This window comes from Triticum aestivum, chromosome 4D (genome assembly GCF_018294505.1).
Source record: "Triticum aestivum cultivar Chinese Spring chromosome 4D, IWGSC CS RefSeq v2.1, whole genome shotgun sequence".
NCBI lineage: Eukaryota > Viridiplantae > Streptophyta > Magnoliopsida > Poales > Poaceae > Triticum > Triticum aestivum.
Genome location: NC_057805.1, coordinates 132,686,148 through 132,701,815, shown reverse-complemented (window position 1 = coordinate 132,701,815; position 15,668 = coordinate 132,686,148). Strand labels below are relative to the sequence as shown.

At 44.5% G+C, this 15,668-nt stretch overlaps 1 protein-coding gene across 1 annotated transcript; it reads left to right on the top strand.

The window, feature by feature from the left end:
• Positions 1-312: 312 nt before the first annotated feature.
• LOC123096844 (arginine-glutamic acid dipeptide repeats protein) lies at positions 313-1,644 on the top strand. The gene has a single exon (XM_044518615.1). It carries the CDS (start codon positions 391-393, stop codon positions 1,348-1,350), a length of 960 nt encoding a protein of 319 aa, XP_044374550.1. The 5' UTR covers positions 313-390; the 3' UTR covers positions 1,351-1,644.
• Positions 1,645-15,668: the final 14,024 nt, after the last annotated feature.

Below are 15,668 nucleotides of genomic sequence, written 5' to 3'. Positions count from 1 at the left end.
GGAAATTTTCTTGGATTCTGCCGGACCCATCTACTACTACTATAGATGAGGACCATGTTTCCCCTTACAAAAACAAACAAAATTAGTCGGTGAGGACCATCCTGCATTTGAGCAGTTCAAGAGAACCAGATCCCATCGTATCAAGAAAACGTAATACAGTATTTGTCTTCTCCCACAAAGCCCCTCGGCTTCCTTGTTATTAGCTTCACACTAACAGCAACAGCGAAACATCCAAGGAAATCAACATCGTACGAACTAGAGGGGCTGAACCGTGAAACCACCAAGCACTTAAAAACTCCCACCACCCCCACCTCGCTTCCCACACTCCTCCCACCACTTCGCCGCGCGCACAACCCAACCCACCACCGCCTGGCCGCACCACAGCACGCGATGGCCGCCGACGCGCCTTCCGACGACCCGCTTGCCGGTGGCGGGGACAGCGCCTGCTCCACGCCGTTCGTCAGCGCGCCCTCCAGCCCCACCCGCGACCCCTTCTCCGGCCACCACCACGCCGCGTGCTTCTTCAGCGCGCCGGCGAGCCCCACCCGCGGCGCCAGCAACGAGTTTGCCTGCGGCGGCCTCGACTTTGACTTCGACTTCGACTTCTCGTCCCGCTTCCCGTCGCCCTCCGCCGCCGCCATGTCGTCCGCCGACGAGCTCTTCCACAACGGCCAGATCCGCCCCGTCCGCCTCTCCGCGATGCTGCTCCAGCCGCACCAGCCTCACCTCGCCTCGCCTTCACAGGCCCCCGTGGAGGTGGAAGAGGGCGAGCGCGGCCGCTTCAGGGGCCGGTCCGTGCACCGCAAGGCGCGCTCGCTCTCCCCATTCCGTGCCCACTGGAGGTCGCCGTCTCCCGCGCCGCCGCCGGAGTCCGAGTCCGTCGAGCCGGCGGCCACGCCCCCGGCCTCGCGCTCCTCGTCGTCCTCGTCCACCGCTTCGTCCGCGTCCTCCTCTTCCTCGAGGAGCTCCCGGCGTTGGGGCTTCATTAAGGATCTCCTCCACCGGAGCAAGTCAGACGGTGGCAAGGACAGCCAGCGCACCGCCGCTCCGGCTCCCCCGACTTTCTCTGCCACGCCAAAGAGGAGCCCATCTCCTTCTCCATCGCGGGCGGCGGCCAGGAGTAGAGGGGCAGGGAGGGGCAGGCGGATGTCGGCGCATGAGAGGCTCTACGAGGCGAGGAGGGCGGAGGCGGAAGAGATGCGACGGCGCACGTACCTGCCCTACCGGCAGGGCGGGCTGCTGATCTTCGGTTGCATCGGCCTCGGCAACCGCAGCTATGGCACCGCCGTGCACGGCCTTGCTCGGGGTCTCAACACCGCCACCGCCACGGCCGTCTCTTCAAGGTCATGACAACACCTCGTATCCATGGACGCATCCGCTTCTCTGCTGGAGCTGGAGCTGGATGGATGCTGATGTTATATGTAACAGCGTGAAGAAGTGCAAAGGAAATTGCATAGAAGATACCAGTAGTAGCAGCGTTCTATAGTTTCCTGTATGGATTTTGGGTTGGTGTAAACGGGCTTGTGTATCTACGTACTAGTGATAATTAGTGGAAAAAGAAATTAGTAGTAGTCTACTACTTGCTTCTCTTATCTTTATTGTGATGTGTGCAAGAGACCTCAAGACTGAAAATTTGCAGCTATATTTGTGCCTTGAGCCTGGTCCTTGGGTTCCTTTGTGTAGCATCTCTTCTTTTGCCCTTTCTGTTGATTGTTTGGTTTGGCATGTGTACTTCCTCCTGGGGAAAGTAGAAATCTTTTCTTGCGTTGCAGGTTTTGCTGCAGGTTTTAGCTCAAGTAGTTCAGAGGCTTGTAGCATACACTACATTGCTGGAACTGGAACTCTGGAAATGGTTGCTACTTCTGTTTCTTTTCTTGGGTAACAAAATGGCGGCTATAGAATGCCAGTGGGCTCACACCAAACTCTCCTTCAACGGTACTATCAGTCTAATTATCTGCAGTACGAGCAGCTGTTTTCCCTTTCTACAGGAAAACAAATACATATACTGCAGTTAATATTGCAAGATATAAATAAATGGGTATTTCAAGGACACATCTAGATGTGTCCTAGTTATGTCACATCTAACCTGATGCCCATTATATATTGGGTCTTTTTTTTTGTCCTAGCTATTTTTCTTTGTTCTTTGTTGCTGTCTTATTTGTGGGAGATTAGATGTGATATCCTTAAAAAACATCTAGATATGAATTAGACAAACTATAAATAAATCAGATAAAGAAAGACGGACAGATTTGTGACCCGAAAATCATACGGCAGCTGCCTACAAGGATCATCAACTGCAACTGCATGCTTGTGATCGTTAGCGTCCGTCACCTTTTCTTTTCAGTTATATACTTCCTCCATTCCTAAATATAAGTTTTTCTAGAGGTTACACTATGGACTATATACAAAGTAAAATGAGTGAACCTACACTTTAAAATATGTCTATATACGTCCGTATGTAGTTTGTAGTGAAATCTCTATAGAGGCTTATATTTAGGAACGGAGGGAGTATAAGCTACTGTATGTATGCTTTCGTTAACAGTAACGCCTTTGCCCCCTTCTCTTGATTTATTAGTATGTCACGCACTGGAGCTGAGCCGAGACGACAGGCGCAAGTACATGTCACGTGAGGGATGCCATGTGATGTTTATCTTTTTGCGCCTCGGGGCCAGTAATAAACACAGTAATTTTATCAAGAAAGAGCAGAGGGGGGCCTGTGGTTAGCACTTCATCTACTGTTTACCTGGTGCTAGTTTTATCTAACCAATGTAACCGAATAAACGGCCTTTCACCGCCCTGGCGCCAGCCAATTGCCCGGAGCCGACGTCCACAAGATCCATACATCATGCAACTTTAATTAACAGGGGCATTGCTATGTGCAATTTCAACGCGGATCCTCAAACAAACCTCAACAAATGTCCACGGGGTAGAGGATGCGCAATTTCAAATGGATTTGCAAACAAACAAAAAACGACGAAGTTCATGTAGACTGGATAATATTTGTTACATTTCAATATATTACAAGGATAACGCTACATGTCGCCAGGGTAATAATCTAAAAAGATCCACCACCTCCGCAGCCGTTGGATGGAGCCTCGAATAGCTATCCGATCTCTGTCAAAGGAGACTTTTTTGCTCGGCCTTTGCAACATGAGCCTTGTCGCAATCTTCCCTCGACGGTTTTTTGTCCTATGAAACATGACCCGTGTTGCGATTTGAATATTGACCATGTTGCAATCCTGGGCCAACTACCACAAACCAAAGCCTTTGCAACATGATCCATGTTGCGACTGCAACACCGGCCATGTTGTAATCCCGGGCCGAGCTTCAGATCATCGGCCATGCCTGCCGCTCGTAGCAACGGGTGGTGTCGGTACTAAAACCGGCATACCTCGGGGTAGGGGTCGCGAGCTGTGGATCTCGGATCGATGGGTAACAAGGGACGAAGGAGGCAATATTTACGCAGGTTCGGGCCCTCTCGAAGAGGTAATACCCTATGTCATGCTTTGATTGTATTGATGATTTTGTATCGAGTATAAGCTTGATCTACCTGCTGGGAAACGTAGCATGCAATTTCAAAAAAATTCCTACGCTCGCGCAAGATCTATCTAGGAGATGCATAGCAACGAGAGGGGGAGAGTGTGTCCATGTACCATCGTAGACCGAAAGCGGAAGCGTTTGACAACGCGGTTGATGTAGTCGAACTCTTCTCATTTCGACCAATCAAACACCGAACGTACGACACCTCTTAGTTCTGCACACGTTCAGCTCGATGACGTCCCTCGAACTCTTGATCCAGCAAAGTGTCGAGGAAGTAGATGAGTTCCGTCAGCACGACGGCGTGGTGACGGTGATGGTGAAGTGATCCGCGCAGGGCTTCGCCTAAGCACTACGAAGATATGACCAGAGGCATAAACTGTGGAGGGGGGCGCCGCACACAGCTAACAATTGTTGGTGTGTGTTCTAGGCGCCCCCTCCCCACGTATATATAGGTGGGAGGGGGAGGGGAGCAGCCTTGGACCTAACCCAATTCGCCCCCCTTTCCTTTTTACCGGAGGGGGAAAAAGGGAAGAGGGAAAGGAGGAAGGAAATGGAGGGGGCGAACCCCTCTTCCTTCTCCTATTCGGCCTCCTGGCTTAAGGGGGGGCGCCACCCCTTGTGGGCTGGTGTGCTCCCCTCTTATGGCCCATAAGGCCCATTATTCCCCCGGGGGGTTCCAGTAACCCCCTGGTAGTCCGATAAATACCCGATACTATCCGAAACACTTTTGGTGTTCAAATACTATCGTCCTATATATCAATCTTTACCTCTCGACCATTTCGAGACACCTCTTTATGTCTGTGATCTTGTCCGGGATTCCTAACAATATTCGGTCACCAAATCACATAACTCATATAATACAAAATCATCATCGAACGTTAAGCGTGCGGACCCTACGGGTTCGAGAACTATGTAGACATGACCGAGACACCTCTCCGGTCAATAACCAATAGCGGAACCTGGATGCTCATATTGGCTTCTACATATTCTACGAAGATCTTTATTGGTCGAACCGTTATGACAACATACGTTATTCACTTTGTCATCGGTATGTTACTTGCCCGAGATTCGATCGTCGGTATCTTCATACCTAGTTCAATCTCGTTACCGACAACTCTCTTTACTCGTTCCGTAACGCATCATCCCGCAACTAACTCGTTAGTTACTTTGCTTGCAAGGCTTCTTATGATGTGCATTACCGAGAGGGCCCAGAGATACCTCTCCGATACTCGGAGTGACAAATCCTAATCTCGATCTATGCCAACCCAACAAACACCTTCGGAGATACCTATAGACCATCTTTATAATCACCGAGTTACGTTGTGACGTTTGATAGCACGCAAGGTATTCCTCTGGTATTCGGGAGTTGCATAATCTCATAGTCAAAGGAATATGTATATGACATGAAGAAAGCAATAGCAATAAAACTGAACGATCAATATGCTAAGCTAACGGATGGGTCTTGTCCATCACATCATTCTCCTAATGATGTGATCCCATTCATCAAATGACAACACATGTCTATGGTTAGGAAACTTAACCATCTTTGATTAACGAGCTAGTCTATTAGAGGCTTACTAGGGACAGGATGTTTTGTCTATGTATCCACACATGTATCAAGTTTCCGGTTAATAAAATTCTAGCATGAATAATAAACATTTATCATGAATAAGGAAATATAAAATAACAACTTTATTATTGCCTCTATGGCATATTTCCTTCAGTCTCCCACTTGCACTAGAGTCAATAATCTTGATTACATTGTAATGATTCTAACACCCATGGAGTCTTGGTGCTGATCATGTTTTGCTCGTGGAAGAGGCTTAGTCAATGGGTCTGCCACATTCAGATCTGTATGTATTTTGCAAATCTCTATGTCTCCCTCCTTGACTTGATCACAGATGGAGTTGAAGCTTCTCTTGATGTGTTTGGTTCTTTTGTGAAATCTGGATTCCTTCGCCAAGGCAATTGCTCCAGTATTGTCACAAAAGATTTTTCATTGGACCTGATGCACTAGGTATTACACCTAGATCGGATATGAACTCCTTCATACAGACTCCTTCATTTGCTGCTTCCGAAGCAGCTATGCACTCCGCTTCACACGTAGATCCCGCCACGACGCTCTGCTTGGAACTGCACCAACTGACAGCTCCACCATTTAATAAAAATACGTATCTGGTTTGTGACTTAGAGTCATCCGGATCAGTGACGGTGAAGTGATCCGCGCAGGGCTTTGCCTAAGCACTACGAAGATATGACCGGAGGCGTAAACTGTGGAGGGGGCCGCACACAGCTAACAATTGTTAGTGTGTGTTCTAGGCTCCCCCTCCCCACGTATATATAGGTGGGAGGGGGAGGGGAGCAGCCTTGGGGCGCCCCAAGTAGGAGGAATCCTACTTGGGACCTAACCCAATTCGCCCCCCCTTTCCTTTTTACTGGAGGGGGAAAAAGGGAAGAGGGAAAGGAGGAAGGAAGGGGGGGGGGGGGGCGAACCCCCTCTTCCTTCTCCTATTCGGCCTCCTGCCTAAGGGGGGGCGCCACCCCTTGTGGGCTGGTGTGCTCCCCTCTTATGGCCCATAAGGCCCATTATTCCCCCGGGGGGTTCCGGTAACCCCCCTTGTAGTCCGATAAATACCCGACACTATCCGAAACACTTTCGGTGTGCGAATACTATCATCCTATATATCAATATTTACCTCTCGACCATTTCGAGACTCCTCTTTATGTCCGTGATCTCATCCGGGATTCTAAACAATATTCGGTCACCAAATCACATAACTCATATAATACAAAATCGTCATTGAACGAGCTCTTTGTCACCTCCATAAATGAGAAACATATCCTTAGTCCTTTTCAGGTACTTCAGGATGTTCTTGACCGCTGTCCAGTGATCCACTCCTGGATTACTTTGGTACCTCCCTGCTAGACTTATAGCAGGGCACACATCAGGTCTGGTACACAACATAGCATACATGATAGAACCTATGGCTGAGGCATAGGGAATGACTTTCATTTTCTCTCTATCTTCTGCAGTGGTCGGGCATTGAGTCTGACTCAACTTCACACCATGTAACACAGGAAAGAACCATTTCTTTGACTGATCCATTTTGAACTTCTTGAAAACTTTATCAAGGTATGTACTTTGTGAAAATCCAATTAAGCGTCTTGATCTATCTCTATAGATCTTGATGCCCAATATATAAGCAGCTTCACTGAGGTCTTTCATTGAAAAACTCTTATTCAAGTATCCTTTTATGCTATCCAGAAATTCTATATCCTTTACAATCAACAATATGTCATCCACATATAATATTAGAAATGCTACAGAGCTCCCACTCACTTCCTTGTAAATAAAGGCTTCTTCGAAAGTCAGTATAAAACCATATGCTTTGATCACCTCATCAAAGCGTATATTCCAACTCCGAGATGCTTGCACCAGTCCATAAATGGATCGCTGGAGCTTGCACACTTTGTTAGCACCTTTAGGATTGACAAAACCTTCTGGTTGCATCATATACAACTCTTCTTTAAGAAATCCATTAAGAAATGCAATTTTGACGTCCATTTGCCAGATTTCATAATCATAAAATGCGGCAATTGCTAACATGATTCAGACAGATTTAAGCATAGCTACAGATGAGAAAGTCTCATCGTAGTCAACTCCTTGAACTTGTCAAAAACCTTTTGCGACAAGTCGAGCTTTGTAGACAGTAACATTACCATCAGCATCGGTCTTCTTCTTGAAGATCAGTTTATTCTTTATGGCTCCCCGATCATCGGGCAAGTCAACCAAAGTCCACACTTTGTTCTCATACATGGATCCTATCTCAGATTTCATGGCCTCAAGCCATTTATCGGAATCTGAGCTCATCATCGCTTCTTCATAGTTCGTAGGTTCGTCATGGTCTAGTAACATGACTTCTAGAACAGGATTACCGTACCACTCTGGTGCGGAACATGCTCTGGTTGACCTACGAGGTTTGGTAGTAACTTGATCTGAAGTTTCATGATCATTATCATTAGCTTCCTCTCTAGTTGGTGTAGGCATCACGGGAATGGTTTTCTGTGATGAGCTACTTTCCAATTCGAGAGAAGGTACAATTACCTCATCAAGTTCTACTTTCCTCCCACTCACTTCTTTCGAGAGAAACTCCTTCTCCAGAAAGGATCCATTCTTCGCAACAAAGATTTTGCCTTCGGATCTGTGGTAGAAGGTGTACCCAAAAATTTCTTTTGGGTATCCTATGAAGACGCACTTCTCCGATGTGGGTTCGAGCTTATGAGGCTGAAGCTTTTTCACATAAGCATCGCAACCCCAAACTTTAAGAAACAAAAGTTTAGGTTTCTTGCCAAACCACAGTTCATACGGTGTCGTCTCAACGGATTTAGACGGTGCCCTATTTAACGTGAATGCAGTTGTCTCTAATGCATAGCCCCAAAACGATAGTGGTAAATCGGTAAGAGACATCATAGATCGCACCATATATCTAATAAAGTACGGTTACGACGTTCGGACACACCATTACGCTGTGGTGTTCCAGGTGGTGTGAGTTGTGACACTATTCCACATTGTTTTAAATGAAGGCCAAACTCATAACTCAAATATTCGCCTCCACGATCAGATCGTATAACTTTATTTTCTTGTTACGATGATTCTCCACTTCACTATGAAATTCTTTGAACTTTTCAAACGTTTCAGACTTGTGTTTCATTAAGTAGATATACCCATATCTGCTCAAATCATCTGTGAAGGTTAGAAAATAACAAAACCCGCCGCGAGCTTCAACACTCATCGGACCGCATACATCGGTATGTATTATTTCCAATAAGTCATTAGCTCGCTCCATTGTTCCGGAGAACGGATTTTTAGTCATCTTGCCCATGAGGCATGGTTTGCAAGTATCAAATGATTCATCATCACGTGATTCCAAAAGCCCATGTGCATGGAGTTTCTTCATGAGCTTTACACCAATATGACATAAACGGTAGTGCCACAAATATGTTGCACTATCATTATCAACTTTGCATCTTTTGGCATCAATATTATGTATATGTGTATCATGAAAATCGAGATTCAACAAAAATAAACCACTCTTCAAGGGTGCATGACCATAAAAGGTATTACTCATATAAATAGAATAGCCATTATTCTTTGATTTAAATAAATAACCGTCTAGCATTAAACAAGATCCAGATATAATGCTCATGCTCAACGCTGCCACAAAATAACAATTATTCAGGTCTAAAACTAATCCCGAAGGTAGATGTAGAGGTAGCGTGCCGACGGCGATCACATCGACCTTGGAACAATTTCCGACGTGCATCGCCACCTCGTCCTTAGCCAATCTTCGTTTAATCCGTAGCCCCTATTTCGAGTAACAAATATGAGCAACCGAACCAGTATCAAATACCCAGGCACTACTACGAGCATTAGTAAGGTACAGACCAATAACATGTATATCAAATATACCTTTGTTCACTTTGCCATCCTTCTTATCCGCCAAATACTTGGGGCAGTTCCGCTTCCAGTGACCAGTCCCTGATAATCCCCAAGTGCAAAGAATCATCATAGCAATTTCCAATGGTGGAAGTGATAAGTATGGAGTGTCGAACCCACAAGGAGCTAAAGGTAAGATCAATATTCTCTCAAGTCCTATCTCCCACTAATACGACTCTACGTACACCGAACGTTTGCTTCCAACTAAAAATAAGAAATAAAACTACGTTGTGGGTATGAAGAGGATAACTTTGCATGATATCGGAGAACTAAAATATAAAAGTAGGTGCTGTTATCATAAAGTTAGAATATATTACTATATATTATAAATAGCGAGTGTGGAATAATGATGGGTCGGCGTGCGGAATTGTCCTAGGCAATTGTTAACAAGATCAGTAATCATTATTGCAATTTTATACGAGGGAGAGGCATAAGCTAACATACTTTCTCTACTTGGATCATATGCACTTATTATTGGAACTCTAGCAAGCATCCGCAACTACTAAAGATCATTAAGGTAAAACCCAACCATATCATTAAAGCATCAAGTCCCCTTTATCCCATACGCAACAACCCCCTTACTCGGGTTTAAGCTTCAGTCACTCTAGCAACCCACTATAAGCGAATCATGAACGTATTGCAACACCCTACAGAGGGAATCCCTCACGTGTGCGCGGCACGAGAGGCACCATAGGAAAACACCAAAATAAAACATACTACTCAAACCAATATATATCATCAATCAACCGAAAGGACAAAATAAATCTACTCAAAACATCATAGGATGGCAACGCATCATTGTATCATAATATGTGGCATAAAGCACCATGTTCAAGTAGGGGATTACATCGGGGTGCGGGAGAGTGGACCGCGTAAAAGAGATGAGGATGGTGATGATGATGGTGATGTTGATGAAGACGATCACCGCGGCGATGGTTCCCCCGATGGCACTCCGACGCCACCGAGAGAGAGGGGGAGAGGTTCTCCCCCTTGTGCTTCCTCCTCCATGGCCTCCCCCCTAGATGGGGAGAGGTTCTCCCTCTGGTCCTTGGCCTCCATGGCGATGATGGCCCCCTCCGGGATCCTCCTCCATGGCCTGCGGTGGTGATGGCCCCCTCCGGCAGGGTGCCAGAGGGGCCTAGATTGGTTTTTCGTGGCTACAGAGGCTTACGGCGGCGGAACTCCCGATCTCTCTTCGGTTTCACGTCAGGGGGCCCCACGAGGCAATCACAAGGACGGGTGGCGCGCCCTAGGGGGTGTTGGCGCCCCCACACTTGTGGTTAGCCCGGTACTCTTCTTCTGTATCTTTTTCTTCCAGTATTTTTTATATTTTCCAGAAAAATTCTTCGTTAATTTCCAGCTTGTTCCGAGAACTTTTATTTCTGCACAAAAACAACACCACGGTAGTTATGCTGAAAATAGCGTCAGTCCGGGTTAGTTCCAATCAAATCATACCAAAATCATATGGAATTGTTGTAAACATGGCATGAATACTTCATAAATTATAGATACGGCGGAGACGTATCAGCATCCCCAAGCTTAATTCCTGCTCGTCCTCGAGTAGGTAAATGATAAAAGAAATAATTTACGAGGTGTGAATGCTATCAAGTGCACAAGTTTGATCAATGAAAGTTCCATGCACTTTTTCTAGCATTATTCTTATAATAAACAGTAGCTCATCTTCATAAAAACTTCTCATGATCAAGTAACGAGCTATTCACATGTTAAAGTATAGACCATATACTTTCTTGAAAATTAACAAACCATGTTCTTAGTCATCAAACAATTGCAATTCATCTTATTTTCAGGAAGGGTCTATGTAAGAGCTTTGATTTAGCAAATTCCACATACTCAACTATCATTTAATCTTTCAGAATTGCTAACACTCACGTGATATTTATGGGTTCAAAGTTTCAATCGGACATAGAGAAAGATAGGGGGTTATAGTTTCGCCTACCAACCTTTTACCTCAAGGGTAATGTCAACAATAATACTTTATGAAAATTTCATCAGAGTGGATATAAATATCCGGATCGCTCCAACACATAGTGCTTTGATATCTCTCCAACGTATCTACTTTTCCAAACACTTTTGCCCTTGTTTTGGACTCTAACATGCATGATTTGAATGGAACTAACCTGGACTGACGCTGTTTTCAGCAGAATTGCCATGGTGTTATTTTTGTGCAGAAATAAAAGTTCTCGGAATGACCTGAAACTTCACGGAGAATATTTTTGGAATATATAAAAATACTGGCGAAAGAATCAACACCAGGGGCACACACCCTGTCCACGAGGGTGGGGGGCGCGCCCACGCCCCTGGGGAGCGACCCCTGCCTCATGGGCCCCCTGAGGCTCCACTGACCTCAACTCCAACTCTATATATTCACGTTCGGGGAGAAAAAAATCAGAGAGAAGGATTCATCGCGTTATACGATACGGAGCCACCGCCAAGCCCTAATCTTGCTTGGCAGGGCTGATCTGGAGTCTGTTCGGGCCTCCGGAGAGGGGAATCCGTCGCCGTCGTCATCATCAACCTTCCTCCATCACCAATTTCATGATGCTCACCGCCGTGCGTGAGTAATTCCATCGTAGGCTTGCTGGACGGTGATGGGTTGGATGAGATTTACCATGTAATCGAGTTAGTTTTGTTAGGGTTTGATCCCTAGTATCCATTATGTTCTGAGATTGATGTTGCTATGACTTTGATATGCTTAATGCTTGTCACTAGGGCCCGAGTGCCATGATTTCTGATCTGAACCTATTATGTTTTCATGAATATATGCGAGTTCTTGATCCTATCTTGCAAGCCGATAGTCACCTACTATGTGTTATGATCCGGCAACCCCAAAGTGACAATAATCGGGACCACTCCTGGTGATGACCGTAGTTTGAGGAGTTCATGTATTCACTAAGTGTTAATGCTTTGGTCCGGTACTCTATTAAAAAAAGTCCTTAAATACCCTTAGTTTCTAATAGGACCCCGCTGCCAAGGGAGGGTAGGACAAAAGATGTCATGCAAGTTCTTTTCCATAAGCACGTATGACTATATTCGGAATACATGCCTACATTACATTGATGAACTGGAGCTAGTTCTGTGTGACCCTATGTTATAACTGTTGCATGAGGAATCGCATCCGACATAATTATCCATCACTGATCCAATGCCTACGAGCTTTTCACATATTGATCTTTGCTTAGTTACTTTACCGTTGCCAGTGTTACAATTACTACAAAACTGCTATTGTTACTTTTGCCACCGTTAGTGTTACTTCCATACTACTTTGCTACTAAATACTTTGCTGCAGATATTAAGTTTTCCAGGTGTGGTTGAATTGACAACTCAACTGCTAATGCTTGAGAATATTCTTTGGCTCCCCTTGTGTCGAATCAATAAATTTGGGTTGAATACTTTACCCTCGAAAACTGTTGCGATCCCCTATACTTGTGGGTTATCATGACTATTTTATGGCGCCGTTGCCAGGGAGCATAGCTCTATTCTTTGAGTCACTTGGGATTTATATCTGCTGATCACTATGAGGAACTTGAAAGATGAAAAAACCAAGATTTATCCCTCAACTACGAGGGGAGGTAAGGAACTGCCATCTAGCTCTGCACTTGATTCACCTTCTGTTATGAGTAAATTTGCGACACCTACACCTGCTATTGATTCTGATAGGTCACATGTTATTGATGATGCCACTTCTGCTATGCATGATACTTATGGTGAAACTACTTCTATGCTTGATACTACTGTGCCATTAGGTGAATTTCTTCTTTCTACCTTCTCTAGCCTTCCCAAGTTGCTTTCCACTCAAATCTTCTTTCTACCAAATCCAATCCTATGAGAGAGAGTTGAGTGTTGGGGAGACTATCATTTGAAGCACAAGAGCAAGGATTTCATCATCAACACACCATTTGTTACTTCTTGGAGAGTGGTGTCTCCTAGATTGGCTAGGTGTCACTTGGGAGCCTCCGTCAAGATTGTGGAATTGAACCAAGGAGTTTGTAAGGGCAAGGAGATCGCCTACTTCGTGAAGATCTACCCTAGTGAGGCAAGTCCTTCATGGGCGACAGCCATGGTGGGATAGACAAGGTTGCTTCTTTGTGGACCCATCGTGGGTGGAGCCCTCCGTGGACTCGCGCAACCGTTACGCTTCGTGGGTTCAAGTCTCCATCAACGTGGATGTACGATAGCACCACCTATCGGAACCACGGATAAAAAATCTCCGTGCCAACATTGCGTTTGCCTCCTCAAACTCATCCCTTTACCTTCATATGCAATTGTTTTACATTCCGCTGCTATACTCTTAGACTTGCATGTGTAGGTTGATTGCTTGACTTGTGCTAAGTTGTTAAAATCTGCCAAGAACTAAAACTGGGAAAAGGCTAGATTTTTATTTGGTCAAGTAGTCTAATCACCCCCCCCGGTCTAGACATACTTTCGATCCTACACCTCTCCAAATCCACTTTCATCAATATAATCATCATAAATAGGATGCATGCTTTCATCATAATAAATTTTATCATCAAAACTTGGGGGACTAAAATATCATCTTCATCAAACATAGCATCCCCAAGCTTGTAGCTTTGCATATCATTAACATCATGGATATTCAAAGAATTCATACAAACAACATTTCAATCATGCTCATCATTCAAATATTTTGTGCCAAAAAATTTATTGACTTCTTCTTCTAACAATTGAGCACAATTTTCCGATGCATCATTTTCAAGAAAGATATTATAAAGATGATCAAGAATATGATGCAACCTCAATTCCATTTTTATGTAGTTTTCTTTTATAAACCAAACTAATGACAAAACAAGAAACTAAAAGATTCAATTGCAAGATCTAAAGATATACCTTCATGCACTCACCTCCCTGGCAACGGCGCCAGAAAAGAGCTTGATGTCTACTACGCAACTTTATTCTAGTAGACACATGTTGGGCCTCCAAGCGCAGAGTTTTGTAGGACAGTAGCAATTTTCCCTCAAGTGGATGACCTAAGGTTTATCAATCCTTGAGAGGTGTAGGATGAAGATGGTCTCTCTCAAACGACCCTGCAATCAAATACAAGAAATCTCTTGTGTCCCAAACACACCCAATACAATGGCAAATTGTATAGGTGCACTAGTTCGGCGAAGAGATGGTGATAAAAGCGTAACACGGATGGTAGAAATATATTTTTATAATCTGAATAAATAAAAACAGCAAGGTAGCGAATAGTAAATTGATAACCCACAAGTATAGGGGATCACAACAGTTTTCGAGGGTAGAGTATTCAACCCAAATTTATTGATTCGACACAAGGGGTGCAAAAGAATATTCTCAAGTATTAGCAGTTGAGTTGTAAATTCAACCACACCTGGAAAACTTAATATTTGCAGCAAAGTATTTAGTAGCAAAGTAGTATGGAAGTAACCGTAACAGTGGCAAAGGTAACAGTAGCAATTTTGTAGTAATTGTAACAATGGCAACGGAAAAGTAACTAAGCAAAGATCAATATGTGAAAAGCTCGTAGGCATTGGATCAGCGATGGATAATTTTGTCGGATGCGATTCCTCATGCAACAGTTATAACATAGGGTGACACAGAACTAGCTTCAGTTCATCAATGTAATGTTGGCATGTATTCCGAATATAGTCATACGTGCTTATGGAAAAGAACTTGCATGCCATCTTTTGTCCTACCCTCCCGTGGCAGCGGGGTCCTATTGGAAACTAAGGGAAATTAAGGCCTCCTTTTAATAGAGTACCAGACCAAAGCATTAACACTTAGTGAATACATGAACTCCTCAAACTACGGTCATCACCGGGAGTGGTCATGATTATTGTCACTTCGGGGTTACCGGTTCATAACACATAGTAGGTGATTATTGACTTGCAAGATAGGATCAAGAACTCACATATATTCATGGAAACATAATAGGTTCAGATCTGAAATCATGGTACTCGGGCCCTAGTGACAACCATTAAGCATAGCAAAGTCATAGCAACATCAATCTCAGAACATAGTGGATACTAGGGATCAAACCCTAACAAAACTAACTCGATTACATGATAAATCTCATCCAACCCATCACCGTCCAGCAAGCCTACGATGGAATTACTCACGCACGACAGTGAGCTTCATGAAATTGGTGATGGAGGAAGGTTGATGATGACGATGGAGACAGATTCCCCTCTCCGGAGCCCCGAACGGACTCCAGATCAGCCCTCCCGAGAAAAACTTTTACAAACTCTGTTTGCTCTTGTTGTTGTAAATATGTAAAGCCAGCATTCAAGTTTTCACCAAAGATTATGAACTAACCATATTCACAATAACATTTAGGTCTCATGTTTACTCATATCAATGGCATAATCGACTAGCGAGCAATAATAATAAATCTCGGATGACAACATTTTCTCAAAACAATCATAATATGATATAACAAGATGGTATCTCGCTAGCCCTTTGTGAGACCGCAAAACATAAATGCAGAGCACCTCTGAAGGTCAAGGACTGACTAAACATTGTAATTCATGGTAAAAGAGATCCTGTCACAGTCATACTCAATGTAAACTAATAGTAATGAATGCAAATGACAACGGTGCTCTCCAACTGGTGCTTTTTAATAAGAGGATGATGA